This window comes from Antedon bifida, chromosome 8 (genome assembly GCF_963402885.1).
Source record: "Antedon bifida chromosome 8, ecAntBifi1.1, whole genome shotgun sequence".
Classification (NCBI taxonomy): Eukaryota; Metazoa; Echinodermata; class Crinoidea; order Comatulida; family Antedonidae; genus Antedon; species Antedon bifida.
Window position 1 is genome coordinate 11,941,345 of NC_136233.1, and position 24,775 is coordinate 11,966,119.

General features: G+C 32.3%; 2 protein-coding genes across 7 annotated transcripts in view; both read right to left on the reverse strand.

Annotated features, from left to right (window-relative positions):
* LOC144850012 (uncharacterized) overlaps nt 1-746 on the reverse strand; it is a 38,971-nt gene extending 38,225 nt beyond the window's left edge. The window contains exon 1 of the mRNA XM_078707174.1: nt 388-746. Coding sequence (XP_078563300.1) covers nt 388 — 1 coding nt within the window. The 5' untranslated portion in view covers nt 389-746. The remainder of the gene's footprint in view (nt 1-387) is intronic.
* A 4,201-nt stretch (nt 747-4,947) lies between these two features.
* The window catches only part of LOC144850003 (protein sax-3-like), a 229,442-nt gene continuing 209,614 nt past the window's right edge, over nt 4,948-24,775 (reverse strand). For 2 of the 6 annotated variants that reach the window (XM_078707156.1, XM_078707157.1), the window contains exons 4-28: nt 22,533-22,720; nt 22,208-22,298; nt 21,765-21,910; nt 21,495-21,648; nt 18,456-18,609; nt 18,163-18,287; nt 17,757-17,936; nt 17,299-17,448; nt 17,085-17,182; nt 16,741-16,951; nt 16,288-16,409; nt 15,580-15,799; nt 15,079-15,363; nt 14,627-14,779; nt 13,872-13,895; nt 12,549-12,582; nt 11,976-12,184; nt 11,138-11,258; nt 10,641-10,996; nt 9,131-9,208; nt 7,951-8,562; nt 7,327-7,482; nt 6,896-7,081; nt 6,656-6,787; nt 4,948-6,415 (exon numbers count right to left, since the gene is read on the reverse strand). In XM_078707156.1, coding sequence (XP_078563282.1) covers nt 6,126-6,415; nt 6,656-6,787; nt 6,896-7,081; nt 7,327-7,482; nt 7,951-8,562; nt 9,131-9,208; nt 10,641-10,996; nt 11,138-11,258; nt 11,976-12,184; nt 12,549-12,582; nt 13,872-13,895; nt 14,627-14,779; nt 15,079-15,363; nt 15,580-15,799; nt 16,288-16,409; nt 16,741-16,951; nt 17,085-17,182; nt 17,299-17,448; nt 17,757-17,936; nt 18,163-18,287; nt 18,456-18,609; nt 21,495-21,648; nt 21,765-21,910; nt 22,208-22,298; nt 22,533-22,720 — 4,475 coding nt within the window. In that variant the 3' untranslated portion in view covers nt 4,948-6,125. The remainder of the gene's footprint in view (nt 6,416-6,655; nt 6,788-6,895; nt 7,082-7,326; nt 7,483-7,950; nt 8,563-9,130; nt 9,209-10,640; nt 10,997-11,137; nt 11,259-11,975; nt 12,185-12,548; nt 12,583-13,871; nt 13,896-14,626; nt 14,780-15,078; nt 15,364-15,579; nt 15,800-16,287; nt 16,410-16,740; nt 16,952-17,084; nt 17,183-17,298; nt 17,449-17,756; nt 17,937-18,162; nt 18,288-18,455; nt 18,610-21,494; nt 21,649-21,764; nt 21,911-22,207; nt 22,299-22,532; nt 22,721-24,775) is intronic. The other 4 variants (XM_078707160.1, XM_078707161.1, XM_078707158.1 and 1 more) reach the window with 4 other exon arrangements.

Below are 24,775 nucleotides of genomic sequence, written 5' to 3' on the forward strand. Positions count from 1 at the left end.
GTGTGTTGTGAATGTGATATGTTCATGTCATGTTGATAAACTATTTATATTGTCACATGAAATTGTCCCTAATATGTTACAATGCAAACGGAGACTCTCACATTATTACTCTCCCGCCAATAATGTGGCTGTGTAGGCCTATATAACAATCAAAATACACAAATCAAAGTTGTATATAGTCTACCTCATATAAATAACCGGTCAATCGGTCGTTCGGCCCGCGCTACCAATCATCAACAAGTGTTGATGGCGATGTGGATTCGCGGTTTTATTTAAACAATATAAACCTAAAACTCGAAACATACCACATCTTACTGCGTAAACTACTGCTACAAGCAATTATATCGACGTTGTTACGGAATTTTTATAAAATATGTATAGACTTACTCGTTTTTTGTTTGAATCTGGATTGGTACCGTCATCACCGTATTCCACACGCTCGTATAACATCCGTTAAATAGTGTTTATTCCCGTATTATTACAGTATTATCCTATCCATTTTCCCTTGATTCAGTTTTCAGTCTTTAAACTTACTAACTTCCTTGTTTTTTCCGATCGTTTTAAAGTCAGCTGCGTTATGTACGTTCCGCCATCTTCAATCTTCAACAAACAGATGACTGCATACCTTTGACAATGGCTTCATTGTTTAAAATCCAAAGAATCCGTGACGTATGCATGTGGTCATGTGATTTTATCCTAATTAACTAATTAACGGATGTGGATCGCTGGACAGGTAAAGGGATAAACAGAATATAAAGTAAATTTATACGCCCTTCTTATTAAAAGGGTAGGCCTATATTTCAAGGAAGGAACGGGGTAGCCTAATATATGTTTTACGAAACCAATGCCTATTCAGGGGAAACCTCTATTACATCGACAGTCTGTGTTTTTCCAGGTATCCTCTCAATCAATGTTAGTCTACAACATCAATCCCCGATATAGAATTCAAGCTTAGTTCCCACTAGGACCCAACGCAAGGACGTAAGCGCAACGCAAGCAATTCGACCAATGGCACGCGACAGTTCGGATAATTCATCGTTTGTGACTACTGCGTTGCGTTCCAGTGGGAACTAAGCTTACGCATTAGTATAATGACAGAAGAAAATATATAAAACGAGTCAAGCAATTATTACTGTTAACACAGATTTAATATTCAAACTTTGTGTGTAAAGCAGTGCTTTACATATAGACATACCAGGCAGCGGCTTAGTGTTGTGAACACGACAAAATACTAACCTCAATTTGTTGCATGTAACTCAAATCAAACATTATTTGGTAAAATTTAATCGAATTATATTAGAATAAAAACAATATTGGTACTGCACAAAATTATGATTTCGATAATCCCCGGGTATGGTAAGTACGCCTTAAATTGTGTTATTTAAGCCCATTAATTTAATTTCTGCAACGCACAGATTCATTGCTTGTCAGACCCGAAAGGTCATGGTTTGTCTACAAAACGTTGGCCTAAGACGACCTAGGCAAAGTTTACAGCTTCTGAAATTAATTATTGCAAGCGTAGATTGCACAATGTGGGAGTGGGAGCTCTTTTGGTATCCAATGAAGCGTTCTAATAGTATAGACATTCATAAGGCCTACTGTACAATCTGTAATTTATAATAATAGTAATACTTGGTATACTAGCATAGGTTATCTCGAAGAAGAAAATAAATATGAAATGTAATGTGTTTTGGTGAAGTAATGCTAATAGTCAGCCTTTTTCAATATAACTTCATCCAGATACCGGTGGTTATTTAGAAAGAAGAACTTAGTATATAAACGTTTGATTTGAGTGACATACAGTACATACTGAATCTCTTAGATATGATAAATGTTCGAATTTCCTTTCTACTGTAACGACATTTTTATTAGTGTTGTAGACACCAATATTTAATTGAGACTCTTATTTTGCGAGTACAATTTCTGTGAAACATTAAGGTCAAAGCCTTTGTTGGGTGCCGAAATGTCCCCTTAACATGAGTTACACTATTCCATTATTGTTTTATCAAAAGTAAATACAGCTTAGTTTAGAAGATCACATATTGTACTGTCCTGACAAGAAACTAGCTTATCACTTTCAAATATTTAGGCTTTACACAACAGACTTAAAGATGTATTGTCCCTTGAAACAAAAAAAAAATGAAGGTCAAAATATTCTAAATTTAAATTGCCATATCAAAGTAATATTAAAGTTATTCACTTTAAGTCGAAAATTCGAGCCAAAAACAACAAGTTTACGTAATTAACAGGTAAATTAATTTAATTACATTTCGTCTGGAAAATCATCGCAAAAGGAAGTATACAAAGATTTCAAACTACGAGTATGCATATGCATGATGTTAATTAGGATTGTTTACAACTCGTTTATGATACTTCAAAATGACCCACTTTTTTTCGAAATCTTTTTTTAAAATTTGTTTGTAATTAGTCAAAGGGGCAATACATCTTTAAATGTAAAAAGGTACAAAATAATATGGTGATATTTATCGTATAGGCCTACTGAATTCACTTTAAATACATTTTCTTGTAAAGTCTAATTGTGTATATTTTTACGGTGAATTTGATTCTTTTTTCTCGACGGAGAACATCCTTATTTGTATGCACTAAGCTGAGTTCACACACACTAAAGTTAATCGTGCATAGAGAGATTTAAGTTGATCTGAATCATAGTTACATCCGATGTGCTTGTGTGATCGGTTAACTTTATTATACCTCCGATGTAGGGCCCTACCCTGTAATATAACTCTTTCAAAAGTGCAGTATATGTAACTTTATACCCCACACGTGTGAACGCGGGACGAATCGAATGAAGCGCTGTATTTAACACAGCGTGTAAACATAGCTTTAGATACATTATAACACAAGTTAGAATAATATTATAGATTAAATTTAATTTGACTGATGAAATACAATATAACCGCAACATTTATAGCCCCGCCATACAAAAGCCAGAATACAGTTTTTTTATAAGCATTAAAACTAGTACGCTTGTCTGCCTGTCGCGCACTGCAATATCATCGGTGGAAAAAATACATAAAATAAACAATAATTATTGTATTATTTTACAACTATGATCAGTTACAATGATAGTAGCAAATTTATAATAACTGCATTTGAAATGAATATAATCTGTCAATCATTTTAATAACAACACTTTTTTTCATATAATACAATCAAGCAGAACATATACACGATTATTTCTCATTATAAATTTCATAAATATGTACAACCGATTTTTTGTTTAACTTGTCATAAACCATGACGTTTATATATAATTTTAAACACCGCTGATCTAAAATCTAAGGTGTTTGGCAATATATAAAAATATCAATAACACTATTCAACTTCAGCTCATAAATAACAATAACAGCAAAATGCTTCAACAGTGCATACCAAATCAAATACCAATACCAATGCTTATACCAACATGTTATACCACAATGTTGTATACTATATACCAAATGTCCCCTTTTCAAGGTGCCGGTACTATTACATTATCAACACACTAGATACCAATGCTTTTAAATTGGTATATATATTAATGCAGGATGCATTCAACCTGATAGATATACAGTTTTTCTTTTGAAAGAAACACACATATGTATATCAATGGTAGAAATACCACCGCACTGTTTAAACCGATGAGTTGGTACAGGTGTCACATAATGGTAGACATTACCACTATACATTGGTAAAGTTATAAATGTACATATACCAATGTACCGGTATACAATAGTGATACCAAACATACTGGTAAAGATATCAATACCAAACTGTACATTGGTACAGATACCAAACATACCGATCAATACCATACTGTACATTGGTAAACATACCAACATTCTTGTAAAGATATCAATACTATACTGTACATTGGTACAGATACCAAACATACCGTACAATACCACACTGTACATTGGTAAACATATCAACATACTGGTAAAGATATCAATACCATACTGTACATTGGTACAGATACTAAACATACCGATCAATCCACACTGTACATTGGTAAACATATCAACATACTGGTAAAGATATCAATACCATACTGTACATTGGTAAACAACATGGTACCTATACCAATATTTGAACAGATACCGATGTGATTAGAGTAGGATATTATCTCTGTACAGCATTTGCAAGCTAACCTAACTCTTAATAAATAATTTGTAAATTTAAAATTATTTTTCTTGGATTTTAACTTCTTACTTATATACATCTTATAAAGCAACATCTCACAATTTAAAAAGCACATTTTCATGTAAATAAATGTTGTATTAGTACTTAACAACAAGTGTTAATATTGTACCATTTAATTTAAAATAACTTAAAATATAAAAAGAATTCTATTCTCATTTATTTTTCACTTTAATAACTTGATAAAATAAATTAAGGCAAAACTATAGTAACATTTTCAACATCTACAGGCCTTTTCATTTTCTCATATAACTATTTGTAATTAAAAAATCTATTCCTAGGCATATAAGAACAATATAAAAATAAGGCAAATTAATATATTTCTTTTTTGTTTAGCCTATCGGTGGGCTCAAAACATTACAATCAGGTTTTCATTTTCCCCATAGCAATGTACTAAAAGTAAAGCAAAATTATTAAAAGTTTTTAAACTTAAAAATTAATTACATATCACCTTTATACTCTATGTAAAAAAAGTAAGCCAAACAAATAATTGAAGCAACGACGTATCAAATTCATTTAAAATTTGTAATAAGAATTTGAAACTATGAAAGGCTTCTACTGACAAAAATATTGCAATTAACAGGATCAAATGTCTTACAAAAATACAACTTCAACTCTAGAAACTCCATAATATAAAATGAACACTGGAAATCTAAGTAATTATAAAAATTAAAAGGCATCAATTTTCAATAAAAATAATGTGTCCAGACAACAATAATAATAATGGTAATAATTATATATTTCAATTAACACTAATCAACTTTGTACAATGCATATAACGATCGTTTCACATTTCAATACTCTATTTACGAGTGCTCAGGGGAGTGTTACGCAGTCAAATACCTAAATCTGCGGAGATTTTCCTTGTTTAGTAGGTATAAATATACCAGATATCATGAATTGAATACACAGGTGTCCAAAGGAATTTGAATAACAAAATATACACCTTTAAATAAAATGATTTTACAGGTGGAATTCAACATTATGAAATATCAGATGTTTATTTAATTTGCATATAACATGTATATACACCTGTAAAATCATAGAATAATGGGCATAATTATGATTTTGAGGTGCCATGCACAATTACTATGACAGATCAGGTGCTTATTTGGATGACATAAGTATACACACACCTGAAATATCATTGTGTAGTATGATTTTCTGGAGGCAAACACAATTATTATGAAAAGTTGTATAGCATAAATGCACAACAGCAAAGGATTGCCAGTACAGGTGGTATTCACAAATTAATTGCTGCAACAATTTGCAATATACAGGTACTGTACTTTTTGTTATTTATTTCTTTTTGCAATCTATTCCATTTAATATTGATTACCTTCAAATGAGACAAAAACATAATACTGACTTGCAGATACTACTGTGATAATAAGTATACTTTCAGGATAGGTTGGGAAACTCTACATAGTTTAAAATTATTTTTATACAGCTATTTGTACATTGTAAAGTCTATAGTAAAAATCAACATTTTCATTGTTTTGAATAGAATTAATAAGATTAATATTGATTGGCAAGATTTGAACATCATTTACAAAGCTGTTAGGAAAAAAAACTGATAAAATAGACTGAAAAAAAGCCTTGACATCTAATTTTTTTATTAATTTATGATAATAGTAAAATACATAACTTTGATTCACACAGTGCAGCTTAAGTTACCATTTCAATACTGCAATCTGACGGCGGTTACTTTCATTGTAAGCTTAAAGCATTCCATATATTGTCTTTTGTACGCAGGTTGTAAAGCTCATTGCATCCATTCCAAATTAAACATCTCCCAGCATTGTTTATTGTTTAATAATTATAAGACAATCATGATGATATTGACATCTGCAAATCGCATCGCATTCAGTTTTTGAAACTTCCGGTTGTCAATCAAATCTTCATTTTGGGAAAATGTCTTGTTTTCAAACGCTAGTATTTGCACTTAAAGCTAACGGATTATTAGTTAAAGTCATTCCGAGGTCGTTCATGTCACGATATAATTCTACCATGTTTGTTAGTTCATTCGGCTCTAGGTCGCCATCTGACCTACGACTTCTCCTACTGGAAAAGGTATTGCTGGGAGATGATGACGGAAATTCAGGCTTATCATATGGTGGCAATTCAGTGTCATTTTGCAGTGATGCTGTTTCTTTATTGGTGTCAATTTGATCTACTTTTAAACCACCATTCCTTAGATTTGATTGCACGTCTTCTGTAAAAATAAGCAGAAATTAATTCACTACAACATACACAAAACATTATAATATACAATATATAAAAATATATACATTTTATTCATCCAATAAAAATAAATGGTTTTCTGAAATGTACTGTTTTTCAGAACGCATTTAAAGGATTTGGGATCTCTGAGTTTCGGAGAATATCTAATTTTGAGGATGCCTGATTTCGATAGAGTTGGCTGTCATTGAAATCAAACAAGATTTATTCTTACTCTGGCTAGGCTCTTGAACATTCTTCTTTCTAGCAGTCGGTCGTTTTTTCTTAACCTCTGCTCCACTGGCACAGCTGTCAGTGTCGCTTGGGAACCGTTGCCGAAAATTCTTCAGAGCAGATTTGTTTTTATCTGAAAATTAAAAGCAATCTCATTAAGTTGAAGTATAAAGACAAAACTGAAAATGCAATCCAAAATTGTTGTAGATGGTAAAGATTTCTATTAATTTGACCAACTTACCATTTTTGTGTTGCACACCATTGGAGCTCACAACTGGTATTCCAACATTTTCAGCAGCTTGTGTGAGGGCGCTGGCAAAGTCGGTATCTGTGAAGAAGGAACCATCGGAGCTTGACAGACGACTGTTCCGGGCACTACTTTCACTTCCACTGACATTGATCGAGGCCCATGATGCCATCATAGAATCTATATGAACAAGATTTTGAATAAATATATTACGTTTTAAAGACGTCGTTGTTTGTCGTTTGAACCTAGAATCCGCCAAAATTGTGTCAAGAAAAAGCATGTTGCAATTTCCCATAATGAATAAAAATGCTAGTGCTTTCTTTAAAATCAAAAGCTCTCTGGCGAGGTCATGGAGTACATGTTCTGGTTGGTTTGCGAATTCTGACTTTCAAAAGAATGTATGATTTTTAGATAAGAATACATACCTGTGCAATTACTCTCTAAATCCGTTTCATCATCTTTTGCAGACATCTCTGATTCTGATACTTCAGACATCTCTGATAAGTAGGGATAAGACTGTGCTGTTCCTCCTCCCCCTCTATAGCCTACTCCATTAGTAAATCCTAATGACAGACCTGGACCTAAATAATTCAACAAGATACACAGTTTACAGTACTATAAAGAAACTAAGATTTATACACAAATGGCCCGTTCATGCATTTTAGTTATTATTTGAATAAGATAATAATTGATTATCTTGGACCAATTATTGCTAACTTTACTTTTTCATCATTACATACCCGGGTAAATAACAAAGCCTGTATGTATCATTTTCCATATGCACCTGTAGATTGGGGTACTATTACTCAACATGAAAAAGTGTTTGTACCCATTATGTATGAGAAGTTAACTCAAACTTTTCCAAATTGTAAGACTGGATCTTAACAGAGGAACATGGAAACTAAAATGGCATGTTTGATGATTTTTGGTACTTTATAACATAATAGCAATTTTTTTAATGACATTTTAAAAATCTTTATTTTAGAGTTAGGTCACCTTTTTTTCTAAAGGCACTTACTGTAAGTTCTTAAAGAATAAAAGAGTTTTACCTGAAGGCGTTTGCTTTAATCTACATGTAGCTGGCATGACAGGCCGCAGATCCTCGTTATCAGACATGGCTTCACTCTGCGACACATCATCATTGAACTGTAAGAGTTCTTGGCCAAGTTCTGCGTGTCTTGGATCCTCAAACACTTGATGATTCGTTATCACGTTATTGTGAGGGCTCTGTCGCATGTGAAGGTTACAAATATTCTGTGTTGTCGGCGACACTGCAGAGTCTCGTAGATTATTAGAGTCTGATGTACAATCGCTGCCGCCGTGATGCATGCGTGTAACTGGACTTGCATTATTGTCACTATTCGATTCTGGGTATTGTATTTGTTGTATAACAGGCAAGGGGCCGTAATTTTTATTATACGACATGTCCATCTGTGAGAGGGGGTTTGTTGTGATGTGCGGTTGTGTTACAGGATTGGAAGACATGGGAATGGTGGCACCATGGTGATGGTTTGTGGGCAGGGTGTGATGGGAACCAAAGGTAGATTCAATATCGGATGGAGGTGGGTGTTCTGGTGGTGGCGGTAGTAATTCTGTTATATTCGGAGCAGGGAGCTTATGTCCACGTGGATATGTTCGCCTTCGACGATTTCCCCTTTCATCTAGAGAAAACAAAAAATATGGTTATACAACGTACTAACCTATTTAGTAGATCCTGCAGTTAATATTTGTCAATAAACACATTTATGTTCTGTGTACTATTACTCACTCTTAAAATATAAATAATTCACAAACATAAAGCTATGTGCTAACAATATATTTATTAATTAATTAAATTGCAATAAGAAGTGCCAATGTGAGTGCTTCTACTGATCTAATGTGGATATAAGCATAAACATAATTAGAGGAAGGATCTGGTTTTATAGATTATTATTCAAAATGGCTTATAGCTCAGGGTTGGACTTTACCTAAATTGGTGAATAAAAGTTCTCAAAATATTACTGTAAAATTAACCACCAGAAATAAAACTATTTATTAATATTTGTGGTCAATATTTGGATAAATTGTTTAGTGGTAGTAAGTGATAAAAAGCTTACAAACATAGTTAAAAAATTAGGAATAATAATTTTAATTTTTATTGCTATCAGTGTCAGAAATAGTAATCATAAAATGTAATAAATATATAGAAGGCAAGCGTCTAAGAGGAAGCTATACCCATTGGACACTTACCAACAGAACTACCACCTGAGTCTGTGAGGACACCATTTGTTGTACACGTACATTCAGACATGCAAGAGCCTAGGGTGCCTGGAAGGGGGTTAAGATGCAAGCAAAATAAGAACATCAATCAAAATACACAATAGGCAAACCATAGTCAAAGATGCAGGTAATAACAGTTAAAAGGAAATGGAAAAATACAAAGGGAATATTGAAAGCAAAATGTAACAAAGGTCAACTCTCCTGATACTATTAAGCGATCTGTCTACACTAGAGAGGTTTCGCAACGATACGAATACGATAACGAAAACGAATACGTCACGCACATGTATTCGTTTTCGTAAGCCTGCAAAAATCGAGGGCGCCGTCGATCCAAAAAAAAAAATGTGACTGCGGGAAATTCGAAGCGCAGCAGGTACGTGTTGCTTGGCTGCCTAGGCCTAGCGTAACATCAAAGCGAGTGAGGACTTTAAAAACTGCTATTTATCAAAATTGACCTGGAATTTTAGTAAATTACTTTCAATAAAAGCATAATTATATTATAATCATGAATCATTCCTAATTCAAATGCAAAATGTGCAAAATAGATCAAAAACTATACTCGTTTTGTAGTTAGGAATATGACTGGTGATATTCGTTAACACGAATACGCTTTATGAATATGAAATGGGGATCAGCTCAAAAGTTTCACAAATGTGTGACGTATCCGTTTTCGTTATCGTATTCGTAAGGTTGCGAAACCTCCCTACTATCAAACTTTATGCGACAACAAAATGTGATGTGCTCATATCATATTTAAGCATCACTACCATATTTTGGGCACATCACACTTTTTAAATAGTGTAGACAGAGCTTTAGACAAAAAATACAAGAGTGTCTGTTTTGGGGAACAGTTGACCATACAAATATTAATGGTAGGTTCCTACTACCATCAAGACAAACACACTAATCAAAATTGGGTACTTTTTCCAACAAACAAGCCGATTCAATTTGACTATCAAAATAATTTGATCAAGTAAAGGTTGGTTGTGTGTGATCAGGATTAATTTTGTTCAGCTGTGGGAACCTGTCATTATAAACAAATAATATACAGGGTGCACAATATGTGGATGAAAAAAAACAACTTTCACGGACACCGAGGAAATATGTTCACATTATCAAAAGATGAGAGCTTAATATAGTCTTGTCGTATTTTGTTATTGTGCTGATGAGGACAGACTATAAATATTTCATAGTTTATTGAATAAAAGAAAGAAAAAAATAGGCAAGATAACAAATTTGAATAAACAGGTGTTACATAATACTACAGAGGTACTCAGGTTTACATGCAATCAGAACTATAACACCTGTTGACGATTTATTATAGAGACATGCCAAACACATCTATAATTTATTCAGTTTATAGGCAGTTTGTAATAAATTGTGCCCACATTGAAAGGGAGGTGGCCTTACACTAACAGGAAATTACCTTTTACAGATTATGAGTAAGGTAAAGAAGTCTTTCAGACAGTTTGAAGCTTACCTAGTCTATCTGGGGGTAAGGGGGGAGGTACAGATCCCCCACTGCTACTAAATCCACCATTATCTAGCTCTCCGTTCCATGGTTTCTTGAAAGCACTTCGGCTTGAACCAGAATGTTCTGAATTACTACTGTTACCACGACTTTGTTGCCTCTCTTGATATTCTCTCATGGTTGCTGGTAGAACAAGGGTAGTTGATGCATAAGGTTGGGTCATGTGTGGCGGTAAACTTGTGGTGCGGTTATATTCAATTGCGTAATTATGATTACGTGGTGGGTATGGCAGTGTCTGCATCGAGTGTGGTGTGGATGGTGGACTTCCAGCGTTTTCAACCACAGCATATTCTGGCGTGATTCGACTAAAAACAGAAACAATATTTAATAACAGTTAATAATAGTAATAAATAACAACAACATTTTATTTTGGTTACAATGACCAAACCTTTGACACGACCTTGTTTTTCTCATTAACATATTGTCATACACGACTTCATTCTTACCTGCATGTCATAGTGCCTGCAGTTGGGTCTATGTTTGAGAACATGTTACTACTATTTGGTAGCATCACCACCATCCCAGTCTCTGCATATTGTTCCATGCTGCTATGAAGACTATCTGAGCCTGCAATCAAATTACATGAAAATTATCATTCAAATTTAAATCAATTTACATACATTTAGGAACATACACGTGCAAATGAGTGCTTTAAAAAAAAATGTCAATTAAACATATGTTAGAATTACCATGACGTTTGAGGTAAGTCCATGCTTTTAAATTCAATAAACATAAAGAAAGATAAAAAATTAAAGTTATGTTAATAATAATACTATACTAATGCAAGCATGTTATATATGCAATCCATTTAACTATATTAGAATATGTGTTAAACAGTAAAAGAATATTAAATCAGAGGTAAGTGAAAATTCGGCAATCATTACTCAAATTCTAAATTGGAATGACTTTTATAATTCTTTTTAGATATGTTTAACATTTTTATAAAGATTTATAAACATTAATTATAAAGAAGTTTATAGAGTTAAACAAGCTGAATAAACTTCGCCAAGAAATAGCATTTTTAGTACTACAGTATGGGTTATTGAATGTTGGTAGTCAGAATGACATTTAAATCAACACAGGAACGTACAAAAAACTTTACAAGACAATGAAGAATAAGGCCCAATAAGCAGAACTTGAATCAGAATTAGGTTGAATTGGAAACGAAACTATATAAAATTGGCATGTTTATCCATTTGAACATGGATTAGTTGCAGTCTTCGCAAGCGTGGTAGTATCCAACACCGGCAACAGAAAGTCATGTGTAAAAGGAATTAACCCCACCGTTATCGTTCTTGACCCAGCGGATCTGACTCATTAAGCCGTTTGCATTAAAACACTCGCGTTTCTGTGATAAATCATAAATGGAGTGGTCTATTCTACAGCATGCAGGTAAACATCTTCTTTGGTTACCATGTGTTTGACTGTAAAAGTCCTCCTGTTGGTTGTGCCATGTAGCTGTCTGTTGATGTCCGTAGGCAGGTTGTACATGTCTGAAGAGAAAATCATTTAACAAATGTTAAATATATTGCCTTTTAAGCTCTGTCTACACTATAAAACTTTACGTGACAAAAAAATGTGATGTGTCCATATATGAACACGATGATGTCATATCACTACCATAGGTGGCCATATAACTACCATATTTGGGCACATCACACTTTTTTTGTCACATAAAATTTGAAAGTGTAGACAGAGTCTTATACAGTATAAATAAGAAAGCATATTATAAACAGCGATTGGATGGTTTGATTAGAGTATGTGCTCAGTTGAACATGCTGGAAATAATATTGATTTTTATATTTATATCATTCGTAATATAAATATTATTATTATTGTTGAAATAAATATTCATACCTTGCAATATCCGAATTATCCTGGCTAACTGGGCCTGAAGAAAAAAAGAACAAAATTTAAAAATTTACATATAGCTACATGAACAAAACTATTATGCATTAATCAAATGTTTGATAATCTATTGGTAAAGTAAATGTATGATATGAATTACAATGTATTCTATTACTGTTAAAATGCAAAAAAAACATTAAGGTTAGACAAGGTTCTGCAAAATAACTTATCTAATAATGATGTAAACCTATAAGTCTAACTTACTGTCAGTATAATTACTATAAACAATCACAAAACTAATGGGTGATTGGTTTGCTTCATGCGGTATAAAACAAAATGGCAGAAATTGTAATAAATAAAGCTCTGTCTACACTATCAAACTTAATGTGACCAAAAAATGTGATGTGCCCCTAAATGGACATGATCATGTCATATCACTACCATATTTAAGCATATCACTACCATATTTGGGGACATCACCCTTTTTTTGTTAAACTAGTTTGATAGTGTAGACAGAGCTTAATAAATGAAAGAGGTTTTAATCAAAGTAAAATGGAGAAAAAAGCAAATATTTTCCGTGCATTTACACATCAATACAGGATACACAAAAAATACAACATGAAACATAAGCCATTGATGACATTTGTTTGTACCTTAAAATTGTTATACCCAAGCATTTCCTTAAATAATAATATCCACACCCCAAGAAACATATTATTGGAAGGAGAATTCCTATCTTATTAAAAGGCATATTTAGTGGTTTAATATTCAATGTATGACATTATACATGAAAAGAATTTTAACTTTATAAATAAATGTATCTTTATGTTTTAATGTTGTTTGTATATTTTTGTATTGCTTTTAAGAGGGCCTCTTCAATTCAACTGTACTGCTGTAGTACAGCTGTTAGAGCTACCCTTGTAAAACAAAGTTGAATAACTAAATAAATAATAAACACATTTCTAGAGGTGAACAGTTGAATGACATGTGTGTAGCAGCAGGTTGCTTGGGACTTTACTGGGTTTAAAGCACAAATGGCTCTATTAGTTCCTTGGTAATAGTATAATTTCACTTAAATAGTGCATGCTGTTTACTCATTAAATAGCAAAAATTCAATCGTCACCCTATAACATTAAAAACACTATCAACAAATTATGTCGCAACATAAAAAGAAAACAAATGAAACTGAAGTACATTCTGCAACAGCACATTCAACAGATAAGTTAAAACAATCCCTAATAAGGGAAATTTACATATGCGCATAATTATCAATCAACCAATCGCCAGATGAATCTGACTGAATCACTCAATTTTGTGATTTTATCAACGTACCTAAAACATAACGGCTTCCGACAGCTTTAGCGATAAAGAAAAACAAAAATTATAATCAAGAAGGGAAGAAGCGATGGAATAAAATTGGCGACAAAGAAAATGTTCTACTTTGAATTTTTCACTCACATGCAAATAAATCTAAGCAGCTTTAACAGCTTTACACTATCAACAAAACAATTGAATGTACATTTTAAAAATGTCTAACAATTACTATATACATACATAATATATATCCAAAAAGTATCAAGAAATTAGGAAAAGTGCTCAACACCAAAGTTAGAGCATAAATAAAATAACATAACAGCATTAACTAATATATATATATCTCATAGACCCATACAGGGAAAATTCTTTATGTCATCCAATTTCTCTCTAATGTAGACTACATATTTTACAAACGATTATTAAACAAAATAAAGTGGTGAGAGTGATCTAAATAATAGTAAAATACATGTTTATAAATTATATGTAAAAACACAACAAAAGAAAAAAAGTTATAAAAATACAAAAGCAGAGGAATTTGTAGCAACATTTCATTTGTCCACAATAATTAAATTAGAAGAAATAAAGTTTGGTGAGAATAAATGTTATTTCTTAATAATGTTGTGCTCTAAATAATTTAGGTAAATGATATATAAATATGATATTATACCAAATAAACTGATAACACCACCACAAAATATAAATATATAACAACATCTCTACAAGTTGAAGAACTAGAAACTAGGAAATACACTTTTGTCAAACAATCATACCTTTGTATTCAATATCACTGTTTTTCTTGGCCTGCCTCCATTTACAGAGGAAGAATATAAAACAGGAGAATATGACGATGAATGCACCAACAATAACACCAAGAACAAGAGGGGATAAATTATTATTGGTAATATCATCTTCAATTGGTATTTCTGAAATAACAAGAAAACATCATGAATTTGTAAGATAATAGTAATGATTGTTTTATTTAACTTGATAAAATCTAAGATATAATGATCACAAAATATCCCTTTTTTACAGATCTCCCAAATAAGTAATTGGCAGTATCTCCACATTCCATTGACAAATATTATATTATTAAAAAAATAAAGAAAAGCTTTGTTCACAATAACTCATTTCTTCCTTCTGCAAATTTTACTATAATCTAGCTGATTTTACACCTTTTATATGTAACTTTCTACATGACATTAAAGAGAAACCTGAACTTTACCATTAATTCCGACAGAAGAACTGACTGGTCCTGCACCAGTTTCTGTGGAAGCCATCACTTGAACATGATACTTGACGCCCGGTTGCAGACCAGTTACCAATACAGAGTTTTCTTCACCGTCAACGGTTATGTTCCTATTGTACTTGGGATTTTCGGCAATGCACATCACCAAGTATTCGGTTATCAATCCAGGAACATCCCAGGATTGGATCTGTTGCCAGCCTACTAAAATCGTAGTTTCGTTCTGATGCATAGCGTACACATCTTGTGGAGCAATTGCTGGAACTAAATACAGACCAACGTATTATTGTAAAGCGTACTTAATTTACACATTTTAGCATGTAGTGTTGGAGGATCTGCTTGATCTGCTTGACCTCTTGCTAGAGGTACAGTAAGAGTAAACCTCATCAGAATTTGAGTAGAGGTAAAAGTTTGAGTTTTTAATCATTTTCATTATAAATCTTCAATTGTAGTTTCTTAATTTGTATATAAAAACTTTACCTCCAGCTTTAGTTTTAACTTGCTCTTCGTTGCTTGCATCACCCAGTGTGTTACCATGAAATGGTATCAGAGAAATTGAGTAATCTGTATAAGGTTTCAAATTTTTAAGTGTGATGTTTTCTTGTAATTTGGTTGCTGTTTCTATCATGTATTTTTCCTTTTCATCAGTGGAATAATAACGAATATGAGCACCATCGACGTAATGAAGGTTTTTGCCAATCTGTGTGAATAGAAATATCAATAGATAATTTAGAATTTTTATTTCAGATAATTTCTGCAGACTTTTTTTTTTGCCAATATTGTACTTAACATTGTTTTAAATATGTTAGTGTTGATACATTTTGTCACTACTGTACATCTGCCATTGCCAGTAAAGTAAATTACAAAATAAACTGCGACATCATGCACTCCAATTTTTAGATTAAATAATTATATTAAACATAAGATAACACAGATTACACTGCTAATATATTGAATATTATTGATTAATCACATGCAGTTATATAAAAACTATTTTGGTAAGTAAATTGACTTCATTGTGGATGGATTGTAGTAAAAAATTGTTTTGATTGGAATTGATGATTAAGAGATTTCATTGGAAGTTCAAAGTTATCTTTAGCCTATAGATTTAGATAATGTATTATGTATTAAAGCAGCTATCAACGCAAATCTTGTTGATTTCTGTTGAATAAATTCAATAACACCGACCTTCCACTGAACTTGGACAGTGGTGGGGCTCGCTGGTGTCAAACTTTTAATCTGTATGTTGCAATCGTCAAGCAGGTCTTTTATGTTGTTTCTTGATATTTGTTCAGTTTCTAGACCTTGACCTGAAAGAGAAAAAAATGGTTAAACTTTGAAACATTGGCAAAAATATCCATATACCATATGTAACAATGATTTTTAAAGGCTCAGATTGTAAAGAAATAATACCATCTTAAGTGGCATTTAGAGAATTGAAAAAGTTCCATAACACTGAAGTCAAGCAGAATAAAAAAACACATGATTCTCCTTCGAAATTCATAGGCTTGGTACTTTATTGTTTAACAGAAAAAAGAATATAAATTGATTCATTGACAATTTAGTTAATATCTTAATTTTAATTTAATACCTTAACAATAATATTTCTATTTAAAAGGTTTTAACACTATCCAAGCTTACCTTGCTCCAATGTACTTTTGGTAACTTCGTCACTTTCTAACCCATGAACTGAGTTGTATACAGGCTGTAGAGTAATAGTGTATGATGTTCCTGGTTCGAGTCCTGTCACAAGCTTGATAGGTTTCTCAGCAGTTACTTGCATTACGTCACCTTCGCCGTTGGATTTTTTGTATTTTACATTGTACGTACAGCTAGGTTGAGGACAGTTGGGCTGTTAAACATGACAAAACAATTTAATAATAAAGTTATATTTTTACAGTCATCTAAAAAGTAATTTATGTCTACTTATTTTCACCATTATAATCACACTTTATTTTCATGTCTTGAAAATATAGTTTACTAACCTCCCACTCCACTTTAAAGGCTGTTGGACTAAGAACCTTTACACTAGTAATAATGACACGTCGATTAGAATTATCAAGTCCAGGAATTGGATTGGTTTCTGTAAACAAACATAAAATAAAATTTATTTCTTTTGCAAAAGATATAATGACAATTGATCTTGATTTCAATCAACTTCAATTAATCATTGACAAATCTATTATTTTTTCCTCTCACCTCCAGTTGTGAATGAATTTGAAACCAAGCTTGGTTGTCCAACTCCGACAGAGTTAATGGCACGAACGTAGAATACATAGGTGGTTGTTGAATGAAGGTTCTGTAGTATGTAAGTGGTTCCTCGGATGTTATTGACTAAAATCTCCCAAGCTGTAAAACGAAATGAGAAATATATTTTTTAATACTGTATAACCCAACCATTCAATTTTTTATTTTTTTAAACAAGTGTTGCCCTATTATTAAAACATTAATACTATATGTTATAGGGGCTGGACACGATAAGTATTTTACTTTTTTCTAGATCCTTCCTGTGTTCATGTCATTTACCATTATTGTTATAAATTTATGGTAAGAAGAAAGGAATATAAATTTGAATTTAATTAATTGTACATTCTGTACTGCATTACATATAAAACTGGTATAAAAGTCAAGAATCAAAAACCATATTTTGGACTTACTTGCATCAATTTCATGATTGTAGGCTTCTATTCTGTATGAAAGAGTTGACCTTGATGTTGACTCAGGGGGAGACCACGACAAGATAACATTACCATTTGTAGTATTCTGTGCTGTAGGGATTCCTGGGATCCCAGGAAACTCACTATCTACTGGCCTACGACGCTGGGTACCATCACGACCTACAATGGAAAAAGTAATTGATTATACAAAGTAACAACATCAGTACAACAACTGTTCAAAGCTTTAGTAATAAAATGTTACTGTAGTTTCTGTACTTAGAAGTGGCTAATGGAACTACTGTCTTTTTCCAAGGCTCATACGATGGTAGACTTCTGGTTTCTCAATGTGGAATGTTGTAACAGGATTTATGGTCATTTAAAAGACAGAAATATTCGATTTACTTACCAGTTACAGAGAGCTCTGCAGAGCATCTAGTCTCTCCACGTTCACTAGTGGCTACACAGGTATAGCGGCCTGCATCACCATATTGTAAGTCAGTTATTTGCAAAGACACTGGAAGGGCGTTTATCCTAAAAATATAAGGTTTATAAATATTATTATAAATATGAAAATGTTGATAATGATGACATTTATTAAATGAAATGAAAGAATACTATATATATTGCACGGTTTCAAAATTTAAATAATGATATTATTAAATAAAATTAAAAATTAAAATGATATAATCATAGAAATACCTGATCACTTTTGAGATTGGTTGTCCATCTTTTAACCATCTAACTTCTGGCTGTGGAGTGCCTTCCACTTCACATCTGAGCCAAGCGTTTGTATCGACAAACAATGTTTGATTATATGGACATACTTTAATGATAGGTGGAAGTTCAACTGAGTCTTAAAAAGAAGAGAAAAATATATATATATAAAATTAAAATTATACATGTTATAAAAGACTAAAGGGTCTTTCACATCTGTTCCGGCAAATCGAACATCAATATTTCGTTTTCACGCAACTATGCGCATATCCAGATGGAGTGCCGTAAAAACGAACAAATTGCATGCACCGGACCCGTGCCGGAACAGGGGTGAGAGACCCTTTACTATCAAGTCAATCAAGCAAAAGAACACCATTTTATATTTTTTAAATATTTTATTACTATTATTACTATATTATCTACATGGAAATTACAGTGAGCATGGCGGATCAAGCTGCGCGCCGTTGGGATCACTCAAGATATAATTTTGCAAAGTCAACGACCTTACATAATAATGTTTTATCATGCGATGGCGTACTAAGTTTAAAGCAGAGTGTCTTAAGAGTTTAGCAGGATGCAAAAGTTAAAAAATCCTCAGAAATAAGCGAGATTATCACCGTGTTATGAATGTGGAAAATGACAGATTTTGGTTTCAAGAGGATTTCCTTAATCATTGATAAACCTATTTATCTATAGATTGAATGCTCTAAAACACTTGGACGCAACAATGTAGACACAACACATGTGATCAATCCACTAGCAACAGTTTGAATGATCCATCGCGTCACAATTGGGCATCCCACTTGCGCTTGCAATAAATAAAATGATTATGGCAAAGTCCTGATTATAAAAAAGCTTGCTTTATGTACAGTAAATGCAACAGTTTTTACTGCGTGTGGCACAGTGTTCAAATCCATGCTCATCACATATCGTTTGTATCCTTAGGCAAGACACTTTACTTACTAACGTTTGCCTCTCTCTACCCAGGTTTACAAATGGGTACCTGGTAAGCTCAAAACACAACTGCACAAATAATGTGAAGCGCTTAGATGCTTTGTAAAGCTCTATGTATGACTGCTTAACACTACATTTTGATGTGAACAGACTCTTTAATGTCAGGCATGCATGACAGAAGAACGCAGTAGAAATATTCAGTAATTAATTACACCTCACACTACTGATCAATATAACTGGAATTGTAAATTTCCAGCCCTTTTAATCCCAGTTTTGACCTTGTGGCGATGACTCAAAGGGAAGGTGCACAACACTGGTAGCATATATCATTCATGATAACTTGTTCAATAATCTCAGTGATTTTGTCCACTTGTTTAAAAATAGATTATAGAACTTTTGAGTAACAAATGAACATTATGAGTTGATACTGCAACTCATTTAAATTCATTTTATGAGTAGCTGTTGTTCTTTAATTTATATTTGATCTTATGACACAATCAATGCCTATTGATTGTCACACAATTCCAATCATGCCCTGTAATCCGTTTCAGGGAACTCACAATCATACAAACATCAATACACGGACAATAAGTATGAGTAAACATTCTATTCATATACCGTATCATTTAAACGAATATTCATTTTGACCAACCTTGATATATTAATTTTAAATGATTTTATACACAATGTCATGCATGGATGGAGAACGTATTGATATTGATTATTAAACTTAAATGTAGTGTATTTATTTGAAGTAATATCAACAGACTGATCGTAATATAAAGTAAACATTTCATCTCAAATATGATTATGTATTGTTAAATATGGATTTTTTTAATGTTGAGGACGAAAGCCCCTACTGCAAAGAAATTAAGCGTACAGCGGTCAATTATTCATGAACATCCCAATCCACATTAATTCACATACAGTAATTATTAAGGAACTCAGCAAAGTTTCCCCTTAATAGGGGTTAACCGAATTAGTGTTAAAATATAAATTGCCCCTCGTTTGTTTCAAAGTGTGCCCTGAATAGGGGTGTCCCAAATGAGGAGTTCTACTCTCACACTATGCCATAATATTAATTATTATATTAATACTATCACCTATATTAATAATTATAATACATACAATAAACCATGAATCAAAGATCTAGTGTTGTGATGTATTAAAATATGGATTTTGCATTTAAGCAAGTAGGATCCGAACGCCTGTGGTTCCTCGTAAAACTATCAACCCAATGGCAGTTCATTAGTAACGTGCTTCGTTAACGAGAATTTGATTGAAACGCCCTTAATGTTCACAGATCTAATGCGCCACTTTTCCACTTTCGTGAACTAATAGTTCAGGTATTGATTTCTACATTACTATTGCTTTTGAAATTACAGGAATAGAAAAAGTTATTTTAGAAGTTCTTCCCTGAATTTTGTTTGAACTACATCAGGTAAAAGAGGAATATCTGAATTGAAATTTAGATATTTGAAGAGGGCGCGAAAAACTTAAATTAGAAAAAATAAATATTTAACTTCTTCTAGATAGGTGTGTTAATATATCTGCGATTTATTGGATGCATGTCACTTTGATAGCAGTATTGACACGAACAAAATGATTTGTGGTTTTGCATGTTCAATAAATTTGACATAATGTAAAAATTATCAAGCAAAATTAATGAATAAAGAATGATAAGATATCAATAAATGAAGCATACATCATTTCAGTAAAAACTTCTCTATAGAAATAGCATAAAAGTAATGTAGTTCTTTTAAAATACCAATTTGTATTTTTTCTATCAATGGTATACTATTAATTAATATTTATTCTACAAAACTAATAATATCAAACTATTTTATCGTAACTGTTCAGACTGTATTATATACGATGTTCTTTATATCTATCTATACTGTTCATGCCTTGTGGCCTCCTAAAGGTTTCAGTAAACTTGTCCAAAAGTTTGATGTTTATAGTGGATAATCTATTAGCAGCAACATTAATTGCCACAGTGTTGTTATATTAACCCTATTAACAAATTATAGTAAACTACATCTAAAGAAAATAAAATTTAAAATAGCTTACCAACAACTCGTAGATTTGCCTGTGCTGAAATGGCTTGTCTACCATCCACAGTGCACAGATATAGTCCTTCATCGCCTTTTGTCACATCTCTGATTTGTAGACTACCATCCTCCAACACGCTCCGTCTTCCATTTTCAACACCAGGATAAAGTGGCTAGTATGATATAAAAATCATGAAAATGAGTAAGGTCAGATTTTAAAGCTCTTTGCAGGGAAGCACAGAGATCTGACCGATAATACTGATATCTATTAATTTATTTTGATACTTACAGCTTGGTTTGCTTTGCGCCAGTAAATTGAAGGCTGTGTGGCACCTGGAATAGGATCCACTTGGCAGCAAAATGTGACTGTGTCTCCGATATGTGCCATCTTGCTGACTGGTGAACAACTAAAGGTTGATCCTTGTTCTGGAAGACCTGAAAGAAAATCAAACACAAAATGAAGTTTAAACAAAGGAATAGGAGATGATAAGGTAGCTACTAAACATTGTTTAACTATTTTCAATTGTCATATATAAACAAAGAATACGAATACCATTGATTTTTGATTTGTCATCTGAAATTGATACATTATGCATACTGAAGCCTATTCTTCTACAATATACACTTCGATTTTCGCATCTTAGCCACGATGAAAATTCTTGAAAATCACCTTAGAGAACCATCAAAGTTAAACTTATTTTATTAAAACAATTTAAATTTGAAAATACATACTAAGCACTGACAGAACACCTGGGTCACTTCTTCTCTTATTTGCAATGTTTTCAGCGATACATCTATAGCTTCCAGCATCTTCTTCACGTACCTTTAATAAAGACATACATTTATTATTCTAAACTTTATATACACTTCATAAAGAGGGAACATGAGTGTCAGCCAAGAAAAACAAACAAATGAATCAGAGGCATAGTCTACAAACAGGAAGAGTTAAATATTGTAAAGGCTTCTTAAGATGGCAGCTAGGTAAGAAATATGCTTGGAAAGAAGTTGTTTGATGGAAAACAGAAGAAAATGCTAATCATTTTAATATGTTCTTTACCTGTCTGATCATAAGATTGCCATCCTGCACTATCTCTACCCTTTCATCACTAACAATGGAGTCTCCGTTTTTCTCCCACATGATATCTGGTACAGGAAACGCCCGTGGTGGTGTACATTCCAGAACATAGGTTCCACCAGCAATCGCTTCTACATCTTGTGGATTCTTCTTGAACTCACTTTTTAAATCTGCAGCAAAGATAAAATATAGACAAAAATTAAGTATTATTTACATTTATAATATTTATTATAATATTCTATTGTAGAAAATATCCAATAGGGCTCTACTGACGTATAACTGATAAACAATGCAGGTATAGGCTTTTGTCAAACACTGTGATTGAAAGTTGTGGAATAACATTGTTGTGGATGTGTATTATATATGAAATACATGTTACACATACAAATCATAAATATATATTAAATCATATATTAATGGGAGAATATATATACATATATTACATTATTATCTTTAAGATTATATTATTATCTTCAATAAATGTTATTTGAATTTGATTAAAGCATGTCTTGGCAGCAGAAGATATAATGGTATTAAATTGTGTAGATCTTGATTTTTAACAAAATTTATGCTATGTTATTCACTCTATTGTACTGTATGTCTTAATGATAAACAACACAAGAAACTGAAACAACAGAAATCATACCTAAACAAATGTCATTAATAGGAAAAATATAATATGCTTTATAAAACATTCCAATGATGGAACTAACTACGGTTACAGATGGGAATAATTTCACCTCATAGCCGTGAACCTACACATCTCATTAATATCTCTTAACGATACAGAAATATTATCGCTGTAAATTACATAGCATGAAACAATGCCAGTCCCTTGTGACGCCAATAAAATGTTACCATAGGTTTCTAATCCTATTTACTAAGCATTTAAGTTTTTCCCAAGAATAACTCAATGCTATTCAGGAATCATAGATGCTATCACTGTATTTATTTAAAGCAAGAAGGATACTAAGATTCTAACTATATATATAGTAAAGCCCTTCTTAAGAATGTTTCAAATATTCTAATCTTGGATTTCAAATAATTTTGAGAAAATTGTAACAAGGTTACACTTGATTTGAGAAATTCAAAGTTATCATCAACGATCTTAAGCTTATCAGTTCATTTGAAACGAATTACATCTGTAACATATAAGGGATTAAATTTTTATTTACATTCCAGTTAAGTGTGTTCCCATCCTACATGTTTCGCTCCATTTCTATTTAAGGTCGCTTTGACACGCTTTACATCTACCGACTAAAACACTGTTGACACGCTTTAAATCTGCCGACTGACCTCGCAAAAGGCGATCGTAAACGGCAGGTCAAATATTTTATGGTGCAAGTCTTTGTGTTGCACGCTTTTTTGTTGTCATGTTTTGGCTGATTTTATGGAGCTTATTACAACTGTGCTGTTCCACTGGGATGTGTGTATTTTTGTCGAATAATTAATGAAGTAATGGGAGTCGGTTTAACATTATACGATAGAAAAGTTTACCGTTAATCCTAAGAGATTAAAACCATGAATTAAGTCACTTGAATCTAATTGAAAACAATTTCTGTTGCATTTGGTTAATCATCTTTGTCAACTCACCTTTACGCAATTCACCTACAAACTTTTCTCCGTCAATAGAATTCAACTATTATTTAATTGATAATACATTCCATTATATCGTAAATAATTGAAAAGTTAAATTGTCATTTTTTCAGAAGAAACCAAAATAAAGTTCACGTTGAATAATATAACATATTCACTTAATAATAAACAGATACAGTATAATAATCTTATTATAAACAATTTTGATTGTTGTATTTTCTGTATACATTGTACGTATTTTATGTTTGTATTTTGAATGTAATATGAATATTACAAGATATGATTTTATTACGGTTATAAAATCTAATAGTAAATACTGTAATAAACATTACTATCACAAACAAAAGATTGGTAATAATACTATAAACTTTACAAAAAACACTGCAATAAAACAGTGATGTATTTCTCTATTTAGAACATAACATTTTCAGAACAGGTGAAAGTTATTTAACAAATGCACATGTAGTAAAAGAGACATAAAGTCATAACGGTGCTTAAAGCCAGTTGTCGAAGAAGACTTAAAAGTAGTCGTGAATGATGTATGAGTTTAGCATCAGACGCGTCCAGGTAACATTCAGACAGACGGCAGGTGTTAAAAGATGTCTATGTAAAAAAACATTGATAGCAAT